This window comes from Pipistrellus hanaki (genome assembly GCF_964339955.1).
Source record: "Pipistrellus hanaki genome assembly, chromosome: 5".
NCBI lineage: Eukaryota > Metazoa > Chordata > Mammalia > Chiroptera > Vespertilionidae > Pipistrellus > Pipistrellus hanaki.
In genome coordinates, this window is record NC_140507.1 from 78877009 (window position 1) to 78896226 (window position 19218).

At 39.0% G+C, this 19218-nt stretch overlaps 1 protein-coding gene across 1 annotated transcript; it reads right to left on the reverse strand.

The window, feature by feature from the left end:
- Positions 1-2550: 2550 nt before the first annotated feature.
- LOC311622604 (olfactory receptor 7A10-like) lies at positions 2551-3528 on the reverse strand (the record flags this gene model as incomplete). The annotated part of the gene is made up of 1 exon (XM_084883861.1): positions 2551-3528. The coding sequence occupies one exon, from the start codon at positions 3526-3528 to the stop codon at positions 2551-2553; it is 978 nt and encodes a 325-aa protein (XP_084739987.1).
- Between the last annotated feature and the right edge of the window lie 15690 nt (positions 3529-19218).

A 19218-nucleotide genomic window follows, 5' to 3' on the forward strand; every position in this document is an offset into this window, starting at 1 on the left:
TCTTGGCTGTCTGTTCTTTTCTGTTGATCTATGTGTCTGTGTTTATGCCAGTACTATAGTGCTTTCATTACGATAGCTTTCGAATATAGTTTGAAATCAGGGAATGGGTTGCCTCCAGCTTTGTTTTCTTTCTCAGAATTGCTTTGGTTAATCAGGGTCTTATGCAGTTCCACACAAATTTTAGGTTTGTTCTATTTTTGTGGGGGGAAAAATGACATTGGAATTTTGATAGAGATTGTATTGTATCTACGTAGCACTTTGCATATATTAAAAATAAAAATTCAACCAAGTCAATTTACAGATTTAATTGTATTTATTAAGTGATTCATGAATCAGGTAGCATCCTATCTGGCAACTAAAAGGGAGCTCTGAGGGGATATACAAAATATATAGAACAATTTTATAAGAAGGTTGAATGGACAAAGAGCTATTAACAATGGGAAAAACAGATTATTTGGAAGCCATAACATGTTTTCTTTGGGGTAAAGGAAGAGAGGAAGTATTTCCATCATACAGATTCCCTCTTCATTCTGTGGGGGATATGCAGGGTCCATATGACAGATTATCTTACTGTTGTTTGACCAGAAAATTCAAGACTGGTTGTCTAATATTAATAATAATATTAGAAAATTGATTGTATTAAACAAAAAGCTGTTCCCAAAATATTAACTAAAATTTTTATTAGTAGTTCATCTCATGGTAAAATTGCATAAAGTGTAATAAATCTAAAGCAGTCATTTTATAGTGCAAAAAAATAAAATTTAAAAGGTATTTACATTATAAAATTTCCAAAAGCCTCCTAATATTTAAATAAAAAAGGGGGATAGTAGAAAAATATCATGTAAGGGAAAATATACTGTAAGTAAATTACATCTACAAAATTTGTACTTTTGAAAATTAACTTTCATTTATAATGGTAACAGCAAAACACCCATGAAAAACACATGTGGTGTCAAAACAAGCCAAAGGAAAAGCATTTGGGCAAAAAATGAAAAAGGATCCCAAGTCAAATTTATAGAAAATATTCCTTTATTAATATTTGATCTAGATAGGTTTGTATATTTTCAGAAAACAATTCTGAAACCATATGGATTCCTGCAACAGAGAAGAATTGACAGGACTGTTCCAGCCATGAAGACAGAAGAGAAGCAGTCCAGAGATTGAAGACACCAACATCGCCTTGCCATATTAGCAGTGAACAGCTGTGTATCACTGCAGGTTGCCCAGGACCAAACCAGAGAGGGTCAGACCGGCATGGCCACCTTTTGTCCACCATCTAAAAGTGAAATATCAATGCTGACATGTACACATAAGGAACTATTTGACATAGGAATTGGGACACAAAAGAACTGTTGGCCCAGAAGGAAACTCAGCATAAGCATTATTGCTTGTCTCATTTTCGGTTCTTATAAGTGTATTGGCCCAGAAAGAAACTCACTATAGACTGGTTCATTTGCCACTCAGCATAAGCATTATTGCTTGTCTCATTTTCTGTTCTAATAAGTGTATTTCTTGTATCACATGATGTCACTCATCTAGGAGAAATAATGAAAAAAAAAAAAAAAAAAAAAAACAACAATGATGAACAAAAACAGAACCAGAGACAGGGAAATATTGATCAGACTGTCAAAATCTGACGGTATGTAGGGAAGGTGGGGGAAGGGATAGAGATCAACCAAAGGACTTGTATGCATGCATATAAGCTTAACCAGTGGTCACAGACAACATATGTGGAGGAGGGGTTTGGGACGGGAATGGGTGGATGAGGACAAATATGTGATACCTTAATCAATAAAGAAATTTTAAAAAATATTTTATGGAAAAATATATTTTATGGCATAATATTATACAATGGATTAGGGAGTCAAGTGCACTATTTTTACATAAGTAATAACACTTATTACTATTTTACCTACAAAACAGAACAAATTACTTACAATGATATATGTCATTTGGAAAGAAATTTTTCTTAAGACATCAATGTTTCTGGTCAAGTAAATAACAACTTCTCACTATTTCTGACCAAGGTTGGAGAAAAAATTGTGAAGGTTAAAAAGGGACAAAGGGGAAACTTTCTATATAACAGACAAAGCAGGAAGCTTAATAAAATGGTTACTTAAATTGTATAAAGAAGTTGAAACAAACAAAGGAAATTTAAGGACAGAGATAAAGCAACAAGTCTGGCCCTGCCTGTATTTCTCAGTGGTTTAGCATGGACCTATGAACCAGGTGGTCATCACTGGATTTCTGGTCAGGACACATGCCCAGATAAGTGGATTCATTTACCAAGAGGGAATATGCAAGAAGCAGCCGATCAATCATGTACTCACATCAATGATGTTTCTATCTTTCTCTCCCTCTCCCTTCCTCTCTGAAATCAACAATATATATACATATACATATACATATACATATACATATACATATACATATACATATACATATACATATACATATATATATATATATATATATATATATATATATATATATATATATATATATATTAAAAAGGTGCAAGCCTAAAAATCACATTGGGATAAAACAGTATCAATTTCTGGTTTTTGGTTCTTTGTACCCCCCGATGATTGTCCCCTTTGTACCTGTCATCCCAAAGATTCTTTTCAGGGCCCTCTTTATGTCTTTGTTCCTGAGACTGTAGATGAAGGGGTTCAGCATGGGTGTGACCACAGTGTACATCACCGAGGCTACTGCACTTGAGTGTGAGCTGTGGGTAGCAGCAGAGCTAAGATATACTCCTAAGAATGTACCATAAAATAAGGAGACAACTGAGAGGTGAGAGGCACACGTAGAAAATGCCTTATATTTCCCCTGAGCTGATGAGATTGCAAGTATGGAGGACACTATCTTAGAGTAAGAGTAAATTATGCCGGCGACTGGACCACCAGCCAGCAGCACAACTCCAAAATACATCACCAAGTTATTAAGAAAGGTGTCAGAACAGGCAAGTTGGACCACCTCTTTGAGTTCACAAAAAAAGTGGGGTATTTGCAAGTCTGTACAGAAGGACAATGGCAACACAATCAAACTTTGTAACAAGGAATTCAGGGCACTTATGACCCAGGACTCTAGAACCAGCAGTCCACAGAGCCGGGAGTTCATGATATTCATATAGTGCAAGGGGTGACATATGGCCACATACCTGTCATAGGCCATCACTCCTAGAAAGAAGTCATCTAGTCCTCCAAAGAGTAGAAAAAAATACATCTGTGTGATACAGCCTGCATATGTGATGGCTTTGCTCTGTGACTGGATGTTCACCAGCATCTTTGGGACAGTGGTGGAGGTGAAACAGATGTCTACCAAGGACAAGTTGCAGAGGAAGAAGTACATGGGTGTGTGGAGGTGGGAGTCTGAGCTGACGGCCAGGATGATGAGCAGGTTTCCCAACACAGTGACCATGTACATGGAGAGGAAAAGTCCATATATGAGGGGCTGCAGTTCTACTTCCTCTGAAAATCCCAGGAGAAGAAATTCTGAAATCAGAGTATCATTCCCACCTCCCATGGAGTGAAGGTGACTAGTAGAAAATAATATATTAGTTTTTGTACAAATGGCCATCACAAGCACAGTTTAAATGCTACAATTACATTTTGTAATAAAGCAACAATATTTATTTTTTGTACATGTCATCCCCATGACATCTTTGAGTAGGAATTCCTCGCTTCCTCAATCTTTGTTTCCAAATTGGTCATGGATAACACTGTTTTCATGAGAAATGCTTTCATGCACTAGACGCAGGGGTCCTCAAACTTTTTAAAGTGGGGGCCAGATCACGGTCCCTCAGAGAGCTGGAGGGCCAGACTATATGAACTACTAATCCCTACTGTAACACCTCGGCTGCGCTCACTGCCCAAAAAACCTGGCGGGCAGGATCAGACTCCTCTGCGGTCTGCATGTGGCCCGCGGGCCGTAGTTTGAAGACCCCTGCTAGAGAAATAATTATTGATAGTTTCCACCAGTAGTAAAAGAATACAGGATGCTCAAAAACAAAATTCTTATAATATAATGATAGTGAAAGTATATATACAACAGTTATGTCATATAAAAAGTCAGATGGTACAATGTGAATAAAAAATGAAAGTAGGTATTAAAGAGTAGATGGGTGTTATTTTATACTGGGAGTTCAGGGATCCCTGCAAAGAAGATGACAATTGAATAGAAACGTTAAGGAAGACAGAGTGGGAGACATGAGGTTATTTGGGGTGGGGGTTAGGTAGGAAAAGAGGCAGTGCAAAAGGCCTGAGATGGCAATTGTTTGAGGTATTGAAGTTTCAAAAGCATCCAGAATAGTGAAATAGAATGGAGTCAAGAAGGCACAGAATAAAATATTAGAGTGTATCATACATTGTGAGGGTATAAGGTTCTCTTTGATTCTCTCTCTCTCTCTCTCTCTCTCTCTCTGTGTGTGTGTGTGTGTGTGTGTGTGTGTGTGTGTGTGTTTATGTATATGTGTGCAAAAATTGCTGGATCATAATAGAAAGGCATGCCTTAATTTCGTCGACAGTAAATACAATCTGGAATTCAATGCAGTAAGTGGGAGAACAGTTTAAAAGGCTGGTTCCTGCTAATGAGGGAAAATAATAAGAGTGAAGAGCCCAGCAGAGAACCAGGTGCACTGGTCCTGGGCACTTCATGCATGACGATTGCTGTGAGCATTCTCAGAGATCTCCTTCTACTCACTCTTGCGCTGATGAGGAAAAGGCCTACAGAATGTAAGAAGAGTTCCCAGGTCCATCAGGCACTAGCTGTACAAGAGTGAATTGGAAGTCACATCTTACTGATTCTAAGTCAGCTCTTTTCTATTCTGCAAGGCTGCCTCACTTTGTCAATGCTTCACAAAGAAAAGGAAATGCAAATTTTGAAATAGAAAGAATCCTGAGAACTGAGCAGATAGAAGGGAGGGTTCAGGTTCTGCTGTGGGAGGAGAGAGGCCATGGAATTGTGGTCTGAGATGGTGAGAAGAAAAAGGCTGAGAAGGAATGAGTTGTAAGGAATCCCCTCAGAGCTAAGGACACCAAATATGCAGGGTCCTTTCACTATTTCATCAGCCTGACTGTTCCCCCAGAAGACACGGTTATTAAAAGCTTTACTTCTCCCCAGGAAGTTTTCCCACAGTGCTCACTGTGGCACCCCCAATGGCATCACTCACTGGACTTGCCTGTACTGGTCCTTCCTTCCTTGGACAATTGATGTGGAAAAGGCAAGAAATGCAGGTGAGGTCCTGGTTCCAGAGCAGGTGAACATCTTAGAGAGGCACAGAGAGGATGCTCTGAGGAGCTGCAGGTGAGTCCGCAGAGGGAGGTCTGAGGCTGAATTCTCAGAGCTCCTCATTAAGTGAACTGATTTATTGTTGCTTATTTCTCTAAGCAATTCACCTCCCTTTGAACCAAGTGGCCATAAGTAATAGGCAACTCTTCTGCTAGTTTGGTCTCAGTGGGTTCATCTGGAGGTGAACATTCAATTCCTGGTGCGTATTCAATTCCTATTGATGGGTCCACCTTCCCTGGAATGAACATCTCCCCAGGGCATGTAAGCGCTCATGCCGAACACATGGACAGGATAACATCATTAGTATCTGAGCTGCTGTAAGTCACACAAAGTGTCTGACCCATAGATTCAGTGATGTCCCTGACCCCATCCATTTCAAACAGGTATCTAGCAGAAACTTCCACTTGACCTCAATTTTGAAAACCAGAGATTGTTTCTGAAAATGCATTTTATGGGGTGTAAATTATTTTGGCTGCAGAGGTAGGATGTCGTTTGTACAAGTTTCTCAGAACTGTTAAAAATGCATTAACATCTTTAAACACACATACACACGCATTAATATAGTGTGTATATATATATATATATATATGTGTGTGTGTGTGTGTGTGTGTGTGTGTGTGTGTGTGTTCATACGTATATGTGTAATATATATATATATATATATATATATATATATATATATATATATATATATATATATATGTTGGAAGTGAAGCTATTCATAGCATTTCCTTAGGACAGAAAAGAGTACTTTGAATATAAAACCAGTACCTGATAGTGGCTTAGAGCAGTCACTGCCAAACATATTTCTAAAGAGCTAGATGAAGATTATTATTGGACAATCAGTGCTCTGTTGAAGCTACTTAACTCTGTCATTGTAGAGTGAAAGCACTTGTAGGGAATGCACAGGTTGACTTGGCTATAGGTATTTATTTTCTGTGGATTTTGTAACGACTAAGCCCAAACTGGGTGGCTTAAACAACACGAATTTATTTCATCAGGTTCTTGATTCCAGAAGTGTTTTCTCGGGATGTCAGGAAGGCTACACTCCCTGCAGGGACTCTAAGGGAGACTGAGCCCCTTGCCTTTTCCTGCTATTAGTGACTCCAAGCTTCCCTGCACTTTGTGGCTGCATCACTCCAATCTCAGGAGACATATGGTCTGCTTTTATCTGTGCCTCTCCACTCTATATCTTATAAGAAGCCTGGCCATTGGTTTCAGGGTCCAACTGGCTAATCCAGGAGGTTTTCATCTTGGAATCCTTAACCATATCTCTAAAGAGCCATTTTTCAAATAAGGTCACATTTTACAAGTACTGGGGGTTAGAATGTAGATATATCCTTACAGGGCTACCATCACCTTATTAATAAAACCTCTTTACAAAAACAGGCTGTGGGTGGGATTTGCTCTTGGGAAGTACTTTGCTGACCCCTGATTTAAGTGTGTAGATTCAGACATGGGCAGTAAGTAAATCAGATACAAATTTGAAAAATTAAAGGTAAAGTTAAGCCGTAGCTGGTAATGCTCAGTTGATAGACTGTCAGTCTAGGGACCCAAATGTTCTATATTCAATTCCAGTCAAGGGCACAAGCCTGGGTTTGGGGCTCAGTCCAATGTACAGGAGGTAGCCAATCAATGATTCCCACCCATCATTGATGTTTCTATCTTCCTCTCTGAAATTAATAAAAAAATATTTTTAAAATAGTTAAATCTGGCTTCTTTTCTGCTAGTGGGAAGCAACAGGAGATTTGTATCACACAGGCTCTGCTCAGTCGCCCCAGACCCTGGCTGATATAACTGTCAAACCCTTTCAGCATCCTGAATTTCATCCCAATATAACTATTCCTATGCCAGTGTCCATTACAGTCAACCTGAAGTACCTCAAAACTTAGCTCTAGGAGAACTTTGCTGAATGAAGGCTCAGCCAGGAGCTGTCCTTGGTTTCTGCTGATGGTTCCAGTAACCTAACAAGCAATTCTCTCACGAAAGAACCCTTCAAATCTATAGCATAGTATAAGGAGTGCATACTACCTGATTTAATTATAAACAGAAGCACTCCACCCATGAAAGCAATGAGCCTCTATCAGACCTGACAAGAAAATATTTCAGAAATCTGCTTAAATGTCATACAGAGGACAAATGCTTGCTGCTATTATATATATCATCACTGTTCTGAAATTTCAAACCAATGCAACCAAAGAGGAAAAAGCAATAGTAGACTCATGTCTTGCGTAAAAGTAAAATAATCACATTTTCAGATGATAAAATTGACTGCCTATAATGCATTAGAAGGCTATAGTAACTAAGAAGTCATTTTGATCAGTCTAGATGTAAACACAAGCAGGTATTGCCCAGCAGGTGCTGCTCAGTGATTGAGCATTAACCCATTAACGAGAAGGTAATGATTGGATCCCTGGTCAAGGCACATGTCTGGGTTGAAGGCTTGAATATCTGAAACAAAGGCCAGCCTCTGAGTCTTTGCACTGACTCTTCCCCCCGATATCTTCATGACTCCCACTCTGTCATTCTCTAGGACTCTGCTCAAATATCACTCTTCTGAACTCCCATTAAAATACAACATCTCCATTTAAATTACTTTATGCCTGTTTTTCTTTTTCATAGAATCTGTCACTATCTGACAGAGCATATGTTTTTCTAGTTGGTAATTTATATTCTTTTTCCATCATTGGATGTAGAAAACTTTATCAGATCTATACTCTTACCCTAGAAGGTAGTCAGTAATCAACATAAATTCCTCAAATTATAAAAGAATTTTTCATTAAGAGCATATATTACATGACCTCATAGGGGTAAACTGAGTGTAGGACAAGAATTCCTAACTAAAATTAGCAAAGCAGACCCGGTAAAGGCGACATACTCAATATAAGTGAATAATTTCTTGACTGAAAAACATAAAAACATAAATTCTAGCATTTCACTATGTTAATACCAACACATGTAAAATTAATCACATTTTTTTCTTCCTTATTTTGACCACTACCACATGGTACAAGGCAATGATAACCTAACTTCAAAATGTCTTCTTCTGAAACTTTCAGAGGAACCAGAACTGCAGCCCCTCATATTTGGGTTTTCCCCTCTCCATGTACCTGATCACTTTGCTCAGAAACCTGCTCATCATCCTGGCTATCAGCCCAGACTCCCACCTCCAAACACCATGTACTGTTTCCTTTGCAAGCTGACCTTGGTGGGCAACTGTTTCACCTCCACCACTATCCCAAAGATGCTTGTGAACATCCAGACACAGAGAAAAGTCATCACTTATGAAGGCTGCATTAACCAGATGTGTTTTCTCACCCTCTTTGAAGGTTGGGACAACTTCCTTTTAATTATGATGGCCTATGACAGGCATGTCGCCATCTGCCACCCACTGCACTACACAGTCCTCATGAGCCTCTGGCTCTGTGGTCTGCTGGTTCTGGTGTCCTAGATCATGAGTGTTTTTGAATTCCTTGTTACATAGCTTAATGATATCAAGACTGTCCTTCCTGCAGAATTAGAAATCCCCCACTTTTTCTTTGAACTTAAGCAGATGATCAAACTTGCCTGATCTGATACCTTCCTTCATGACACTGTGATGTATTTTACAACTGGGCTGTTGGCTGGTGATCTCAAGTTGGTCTCCATTACACTTACTCTAAAATAGTGTCCTCCATGTGTAGAATGTCATTAGTTCAGGGGAATATAAAGCATTTTCTACCTGTGCATCTCACCTCTCATTAGTCTCCTTATGTTATTGTACCATCCTAAGCATGTATCTCAGCTCTGCTCCTATCCACACCTCACAGTCAAGTTCAATTGGTTCAGTGATATACCCTGTGGTCACAACTTTGCTGATCAATTCATCTACAGTCTCAGGAATAAAGACATAAAGGTGGTGCTGAATTGTTGCTTGGGGATGGCAGGTATGAATGGGTCAATGTCTCTGGGCTAAATAAATGTCCTTGGTTGCATGGCTCAACCCCTTGAAACCAGAGCTGACTGATCATGTAGAAGAGAACTGGATCCTTCTCTCTATTCCCAGCCATGCCCCTATTTTGTATTCAGCTTCTCTATATTAGTTGCTCACTTTATTAAGCTTCTGCTATAATATATAGAATTTTCTGTTTTTATAATTTTTATACAACCTCAAAGATTTTTTTCAGCATTGGATCTGTAATATTTAGAAATTTCCAAATCTTTCATTGGACAACTGGGATTTCTCTAAAATAATTTCTTCTAAAGTGGAAAATATTACAGTAAGCTCTTTTCCTCTAGTTTTCCTTAAAAAATAATCCCAGTTTATTACTCATATGGACAAAACTACATGAGGTATCTAAGGACTTTTATTTAATTATATTTTACAGGAAGATATGAAACCAGTTTTCAATTTGTATCTGTCATTTATTTTTACTTCTCTATCTCTTCCTGATAATGTAGATTTTAAATGTTGTTCCATTTAAGTCTCAGCCTATGGATAAAAAAATACATTCATTATAAATGGCTGGAGCACTCCGGAAGGCCTTGAATTCTTGTGACACTGACTTGAGCCTTTGTTATGCCTGGACCAGCCCTTTGGGTTCCTATTATGATTGCAAGATGCACACAAGCAGCAACCTTCAGAGATCCTGGTAAAAGCAAGGTCCATTGCTCACAAATCCTGCTCGCACACCCTGCCTGACATCCACACAGGTGGTCATGGCTAGGGAAGGAGGAGGAGTTGGAGGAAAGAGGAGAATGAGGAGAAGGAAGATAGATGGAGGAGAAGGTAGAAGAGAGAGGGGGGAAAGTAAGAGAAAACACAACTGTGGTCTCTGCATCTATTATAGTCCAAGGCAAGATACATTGAGTTTCAAATTTTCACTCTTTCTTGGTGAATTTAAACTTAAGAGCAGGTGTTAGTGTGTGAAAAGTGAAAAGGAGAGTCCCTCATGAGGACAGTTATGTATGTTATCCAGAGCTTTCTATAAGAACTTCCTGGGCCAGTTGGCCTGGGTGCTTATCTCATAGCCATGTCACAGAGGTGGCCATATGTTTATTCAACATAGTTATCTTTCAAATTGATGACTTGGAAATTAACTGTTCAGTCTCAGGCAATTATACTACAAACATGCTATTCTGCTTAATAACTGGTCTCCCGGCTTTATGATGCTATTCAGCTCATTGCCTTCAATTCCTACCATAGACACTGACAAAAATTGACTATCAAATGTATATCCACTAGTAAAGTCTATAGAGAAAGGCAAGTTTTTATAAATTATTGTAATATGGGTTTAATGTCAGAGATGACCTGATATGAAGAGGCAAAATTGTTAAGCACTAATTTTGTTACTGTGCAAAGTATTGCATTTTTTTTTTATTTAGTTTTGATTTTTACTAGAGTCCTGCGCACTGACCAACAGAAGGCAACTCCTGTGTTAAGTGTCTGCACCCTGGTGGTCAGTACACTTTATAGCCAGGAGTAGTTCTGCTCTTCTGTTGATTTGCATATTAGCCTTTTATTATATAGAATGTTTCTGAGTGTGGGTCTGTTTGGGTTCTTCTCATTTGGGGTTCTATGTGTCTCCTGAACTTGTGTGACTTTTTCCTTTACCAGGTTAGGGAAGTTTTCTACCATTACTTCTTCATATACCTTTTCTATTCCTTGATCCATTTCTGCCTCTTCTGGCACACCTGCTATTTTAATATTGTTAGGTTACACATTGTCCCACAGCTCCCTTAAGCTTTCTTCCTGTTTCTTAATTGTTTCTTTTTTTCTTTCTTCTTTGTGGTTCTCTAATTCTTTGATATGTTCAACTCTGTTTTCTTATTCACTGATTCGGTCTTCAGCTTCCCCTAATATGCTGTGCATTTCTTTCAATGTGTTTTTTATTTGTGTTATATAATTCTTTATCTCAGACTGTTCTATTTCATAGTTACTATATTTTTTATCTTACTATTGACCATTTTTAACATCATTACTCTGAGCTCTGTTTCAGATAAATTTCTTATCTCTGATTCATTTATCTCTTCTGTAGAATTCTCTAGTTCTTGAATTTGGGGGTAGTTTTTTGTTTCCTCATTTTGGTTGTCTGTTTGGGTTTGTGACTATGCTTTAAGTAGATTCTCTATACCTCTCAATCTCTAGTGCAGGACAATGTTGAAGGCTGTTTTTGATTAATTTGATCAGGCACTCAGAGCCTCCAGAGATCTCCCCTTTATACATGTTAACAGGATTCGGACTTGAATTGCTCCCAAGCAATTGTCCTCAGTTGTGGGACAGCTTTTTCAACAGGGTGGAGCACCTTCTTCTGCCTGAAGGCTAATTGTTACATCTAATTACTTAATTGGCATCAGGACAAGCTGTTTTGCAATAAGTTTTTAAGGCTACTAAGTGAGGCTGATGTCTCTGTGGGAAATATGTCTTCTGATGTGTGAGGGAACAACTCAGTCCAGGAAACTTAGGGTGTATGGCTTCTGAGCTATCCCCCAAGTCTCCAGTTGTGGGTTCTTCTAACTTTCAGCTGCAATTCCCTGACACATATTAACCCACTGCTTTTCACAGATAGATGTTATGGGGGTACCCTCCTCTGCTCTCTTTTGGGGAACTCAGCTTCAGGATTAAAACGAAGAGTTCTCAGTGGCATGCCCCCACAGCTTAAATTCCTTTCTGGAAATTCAGTTGCCATCTATGGGTGCCCAGCAAGCACTTTCATGGCTTCACCTCTCCTACCAGACTCTATAAGGTCTCCAGCTTCTGTCTTTGGGTATCAGGGTTCTCCCCTGGGAATTTTCCATTGATTATTCAAGGAAGTCTTTCTGTATTTCAGTTATAATTCCAACTTGATCCTGGGAGCCTGTCCATGCAGCATCATCCTACTCTGCTGCCATTTTTAATCTTCCAAAATATTGCTTTTCATGCTGTACTCATCAGTATGGAAGACTGATGTTCATATATAAGGGGATTTTCTGCATTAGGGTCAGTGATTCGTTAGTGTATTTTTTCTAAATACATTTTATTGATTTTTTACAGAGGGATAGAGTGTTAGAAACATTGATGAGATCAATGGACACAGATAACATGGGGGTGGAATATGAGTGAAGGGTAGAGGATAAGGGGGGATAAGAACACATATTATTATTATTATTATTATTATTATTATTATGAGAGAGAGAGAGAGAGAGAGAGAGAGAGAGAGAGAGAGAGAGAGAGAAGTGTGGGGTAACCAGAACCCCAAGAACACCTGAGAACATCTTTACTGCCATGCTAACAGGTATCAACTGTACGGTAATATAACCTAGGGCTATTGGGTAAGTAATTATCTCTGGACTTAAACTCCTAATCCTTCACTGGTGGGAGCCCTTACCTGGGCTGATCCTCCTGCGCAAAGTAGTCACTGATGACACCAAACACCTTGGTCATCCAGGAGGACCACAGGTGGGACAAAAAAGTATAATTACATAGGGATCACCCACCACCCATCTCCCCTTCTGTATGACACAAAATTAAACCACTGTTCCTTTGTGTGTAAAATTAAACAGAGGTTTCTAGCTGGTGAGGACACCAAAGGAAGGAATCATCACTCCTTCCTCCTGGGAGAGGTGTAGAAAATGAAACAAAGACCTTGTCTAAACAAAAAGAAATTGATGGCCAGTTTAAAATGGAATTTCCATGGCCTAGAGTAGGGGTGTCGAACTCAATCAGAGAAGGAGCCAAAATCTAAAATCCAGCCTAAATCGCGGGCCGAATGGTTTACTGAACAGTCATAAACTGACAATGTTATAAACTGACAGCGGAGTGCAGTGATGACAGCGCGGTGCGGGCCACATTGCAAGGCCTGGCAGGCTGGATTTGGCCCGCGGGCCTTGTGTTTGACACATGTGGCCTAGAGCATAAAATATTCTTACATGAGATTATTCCACAAGGTCACTATAATTTTTCCCACATCTGGGTTATCCCCATTATTTATAATATTATAATAGTACCTCGCACCATGGGGTATCAATAAAAAATCATTTACTTTATTTTATTATATATAACATTATATATATATATATATATATATATATATATATATATATATATATATATATAATATAATTTGTTGCTGGTGATTGGAGACAAAGGTAACACAGCTCTAGATATTTTAGAATTACAAAGCACATTGTACAATTTTCCCAAACAAACATACAAACCAATCCTTTGAAGGTCTGGCAGCAATTTAAAAATGACATGAAAGGACTTCATCCCTTCCAATATGCAGAGGGCCCTCTGGGAAGGCACCTGAGCATTCTATATTGGCCCATCTTGCCCTTTTGTCCAAAAACGAACCTCTTCTTGTGGTCCAGGTGCCCACAGTTGTTGCCTGACCTTTCAGTTCATGCCGAGGCTGAAGCACCATGGTGGCTGGTACCACGGATCTCTTGCCCGCCCAGTGCGGGGAGCTGGGCCCTCTCTGGAAAAGAAACATGGGTTCCCAAAAATATGAGATCAATGCCTGGGCCCCGCCAGCAGGTGAGAGGTTCCTAAGGCAGGTGCTGGGTGTGGAGCCCATGGGGGCATAGGCTACCAAGGAGACAGAACTAAACCTCACATCACCCTGCTTGGCCTCGGAGGATGGTTGGTTAGCCAGAGACAGGTAAGATTCCTCAAGGAAGGAACAACTAAGACAGGCACAGTCGCAAAGGGGCCATCAGGAGAGAACTTGGGGGTCAACAGCGGTTGACCCTTACCAATCCCCCTGCAACATGGCAGGTGCCTGAAACTTCTCCCATTCTGAGGGAGGTCTCCTGCCCCCTTGGCTGCTTCGCTTCCCGTGCACAGCTCAAAGTGGGACCCAGGTAACAGACAGAGACTTGGCTGACAGCAGCTGCCCTCTCACTGCAACAAGACTTATTTGAGAGGTCTCATACCCATGGTGTGGGCAAGTGGGTTTTTAATATCCAAGTCCAGCCTAGCAGCAAGAATGCTCAGGCCCTTCTCAAGAAGGGAAATAATCAACTCCACTAATACACACATGGTAAATGAGATTGATGCTAGAGTGTTGAGTATGACAGATGAATGGTAGCCAATTTATCAGAGGAAAGTAATGTGGCTAATTTAGAATATTCTAAAAAAAAAAAAAAAAAAAAAACCAAAAACTGATTGTACTGTTCAAAAACCTGTTCCTAAAGGGTTAACAAAAATTCTTATTGGCAGAGTGTCCCACGGTAAAATTACACAACATGTTATGAATCTAAAGTAGTTATAGTGTAGCGCAAATAAGTTAAAATATAAAAGCTATCAAGACTACAGTATAAAATTTCCAAAAGTTTCCTATTATTTAAAGTAAAAAAGGATGACAGTGGAAGAATATCATGTAAGGAAAATATCCTGAGAATAATTTACATCTAAAAAATTTGTGCTTTAGAAAATTAACCTTCATTCGAAATGCTAACAGCAAGATACCCATGAAAATACACACATGGTGACAAAACAAGCCAAGGGAACATAATTTGGGGGGGGGGGGGGAATGGAAAAGAATCCCAAATCAAATTTAAAGAAAATATCCCTTTATTAACTTTTGGTCGAGAATATGTGTGTATATTTTCAGAAAACAACTGTGAGATCATCTGGAATCCTGTAACAGAGAGGAATAGACAGAGTGCTCCAGCCATGAAGACAGAAGAGACACAATTCAGAGATGGAAGATGCTGATGACACCTCAGCATACCAGCAGACAGCAGCTGAGGGTTGCTGAAGGATGCACAGGACTAAACCAGAGACAGGCAGACCTGCATTACCACCATTTGTCCACCAACCAGATCTGAAATATGACTGGCATGTACACATAGGAACTATCTGGCATTGAAATTGGGACGCAAAAGAACTGTTGGCCCAGAAAGGAACTCATTACAGACTGATTCATTTGCCTCTCAGCATAACCATTATGGCTTGTTGCAGTTTAGGTTCTTACAAGGATATTTCTTAGATCACATGATCTCACACATCTAGAGGAAATAATGAACAACATAAACAGACCCAGAGAAAGAGAACCAGTGATCAGACTCTCAAACCTTTGAGGGGAAGTAAGGAAGGATGGGGGTCAGGGGAAGAAATCAACCAAAGGACTTGTGTGCATACATATGGGCCTAGCCAGTGGCCACGGACAACAGGGGTTGGGGGGGGCATATCTAGGGAGGGGTTTGGGATGGGAATGGGGGAATAAAGACAATTATGTGATAACATAATCAATAATAAAAAAAAGAACAAAGCTGAAGACAAAAAAATAAAAATAAATAAATACCTACATAAGAAACATTGATGAGAAATATTGATCAGCTGCCTTCCCAACACCTCCCACTGGGGATGTGTCTGCAACCAAGGTACATGACCTTGACCACAATCAAACCTGGGATGTTACAGACCACAGGCCGAATCTCTATCCACTGAGCAAACATGTCATGGCAGTGTACACTTTTTAATGAATTATATGTCCCTTTCTGCTTGAAAATTCCAATGCTGTCTACAGTTATGATTCTTCCATAGCTCTAAGAAAAGTAATTCTCCTTTTCTAAATTTTGTCATGTGGACAAAAAAAAAAACACACACCACATACGAAAACTGAAAAGTTCATGTGGTGTGGTAGGGATGGGGGCTGTTTAGTAGCCTTAAAAAAACAGAAACCTAATGCAACCACATAAGATGGTCTGAAATTAAAACTTTCTAACTGAAAGGAGGTTATAGTAAGAGTCATCTCCTAAACTTGAATTTCCCATGAAAAAAAGTCAAATCATTGTCTTATATGAAGATATCATTTTATTGTTCACAGTATTCCCAATGTCCCCCATTCTCTTCTTTGCCTACATCCCAGGTCTTTCCCACATTATTGTTGATGTCCATGGGTTACCCAAATGTACACATATTTGGTTAATTCTTTCTCCTCCGCCAACTCCATCTCCTCTGCCATGTGTCAGTCTATGATATGTATCCAATGTCTGTGGACCTATTTTGTTAATCAGTTTATTTTGCTCATTATATTCCACATATAGTGAGTTTATGTAATATTTTTTTCCTCTGGCTGGTTTATTTCACTTAGCATTATAGTTTCCAGGTATCCCATGCTATCACAAAGGGTAAGAGATAGCTTTTTAGCAGCTACTTATTATTCCATTGTGTAAAGGTCCTAGAGCTTATTCATTCCCTCATTTACTCATGGACGTTTGGGTTGTTTCCAGACCTAAGCTATTATCAATAAATATGAACATAGGGGTGCATATATTCTTCCTGATTTGGTATTTGGGAATTCTTAGGCTATATTCCCAGAAGTGGGATCTCTGGGTTAAACAACAGTTTGATTTTTATTCCATACTATTTTCCACAATCGCTGCAAAACTATGCATTCAACCAGCAGTGTTCTAGGGTTCCTTTATTTCCACATCCTTGCCAGCAATTGTTGTTTGTTGATTTGTTAATGGTGCCCATTGTGGCAGATGAGAAGTGATACCTTATTATACTTTTAATTTGCATCTCTCTGATGGTTAGTGACCTTGAGCATTTTAATATGTCTCTTGGCCATTGTGATTTCTCTTTGGAGAAGTGTTTATTCAGGCCCTTTGTCAAATTTTTTTTTTCACTTGAAATATCTCTAAACCTATTATTTATATGTTTATTTTGATTGTTTAAAGTATTACATATAGTAGTACATATATCTCCTCTCTTTCCCACATGAACCTTCCCCAACCTCCCCTAACCCTTTTCACATGCCCTCATCCTACCCACCCCCACCCCAGTGTATTCTGTCCATTGATTGTACTTATATGCATGCATATAAGTCCTTCGGTTGATCTCTTTTCCCTCCTCCCCAACACTCCCCAGACTTCCATCTATAATTTGACAGTGCATTTGATGCTTCACTGGATCTGTATCTACCTTTCTATTCATCAGGTTATAATGTTCTTCATTTTCCATAAATAAGTGAGATCATGTGGTATTTTTATTTCATTCCCTGGGTTATTTCACTTAGCTTAATGCTATCCAGTTCCATCCATGCTACTGCAAATGGTAAGAATTCCTTCTTTTTATAGAAGCCTAGTATTCCATTGTGTAGATGTATCACAGTTTTCTAATACACTTATCTGCTGATGGGCATTTAGGCTCTTTTCAAATCTTAGGTATGGTGAATTGTGCTACTATGAACATATGGATGCATATATCCTTTCTGATTGGTGTTTCTGGTTTCTTGGGATATATTCACAAAGCACTGAACACAAATGTATTCACATTATTAATAACCCCAATAAAGGTGACCAGTAGAAAAGGCGAATCAGAGGATGAGAAAGAAAGAAGAAAAAAGAGTGCAAAAATGAAATTGGGAAAAGAAAAAAAAGTAAGGGAGAAAAGAAAGAGAATAAGAAAGAAGAGAGGAAAAAACTATTTATGTGGGGAGAAAACTCCAGTAGAACAGCTACTAATACCAACCAATGCCAGCAACAAATACGTAGAGATGAATGCAAACTACAAACAACAACTAATATCAACGGAGTTGAGGGAAAACATAAGCAAAAAACAAACAAAAACACAAAAAATGAAAAAGCTAAACAATCTCACAAACAAGCATAAAGAAACTGATATAATCAATAATCAAGCAAACCACAACAAAAGGATAGAGAAAAAGAAAAAAATTGGGGGATAGTGAAGAAAGAGAAAATAGAGGTGTGTATGGACTTAGAGCAGGGGATTGGAAATTAGATATATAAGTGGGGTGAAATTTTAACAGGGGTAAAAAGAAGAAATAGGGAAAATTTAAAGCAAGAATAGGGTAAGATAAACAGCACAACAGAAGGTGAAAGTGCGGAAGACAGTGTTGGCATAAAGGTAAAGTTGAAATATTGTAAAATGATGCTAAAGCAAAGATGAAAATAGAATGTAGAATGGTAATCCCAAAGTAAAATAAAATGACACTTTTTTTTTTTTAAATGGCACTTTTTTAAAAAAAAAAAATAAAAGGTAAAATAGTAGTAGTAATAATACTGATTGGAAAAAAAATGTAATAATTAAAAAGGTAAAATCAAGTGAGGGAAAAAGAAAAAATTATATCATTTCTTAAGTAAAAAATGAAATAAAAATAAAAATGTGCAGTAGTGAAGGTCATTCATCCCTCTACTGTTCTGTTTGGCACGCCTGTCTCCTAGTCAGTACAGTACTGAAGCTCCTCACAGTCCACTGCTCCTCAGTTTTGTAGGCCACAGTCCTGATTTTCAAACAGGCAATATTTCTTTATTTCTTATACTCCTTTATTTGAGTTTACACAAGAGTCAATTTGCGATTCAATCCTTGGGTGACAGTGTTTCTGGATTGACCTCTGGATATATAGGTCCTCTGTAGCTAGTTTTAGATTATGTTTTTCCTGTAGCACTTAAAGGGGGTTTGTGGGAATTATCATAAACTAATGAACAAAAACAGGCCTGGAGACAGGGAAACATTGATCAGACCGTCAAACCTCCAGGGTAGGCAGTGGGGGGCAGAGGGCGGTGAGGTGCTTCTCCTTCTTCCAAGTCCCACATAGAAAGTGAAAAGGACAGGTTCCTGTGTGTAGGAGCTGGGGATTAAGAAATATAAGAAAGAAAGATGCAAAGAGGCAGAAATAGATTAATCTAGATGGGTGCCAGGTGGAGGCTGTCACTCTGATGGAAGGACAGTCAGCCCCCACCACAGACAACACAGTGCATTTGTTGATTTCCAGAGGAGAGTTTAAGGTCAAGGAAGTTTTGGGTGTGCCCAGGTCCTATTCATTCCCACATTCCTGGGATTTAGCATATCAAGACCTGAGTAAGTCAAGGTCCTATTCCTTCCTCATCCCAAGCACATGGATAAAGATAAGAAATCAGTACCAATAACAGTCTCTAACATTTTGGGAGGCTGTTTCCAGGTGATGGCCATGCCTCTCACCTAGGACTCAGCTGACA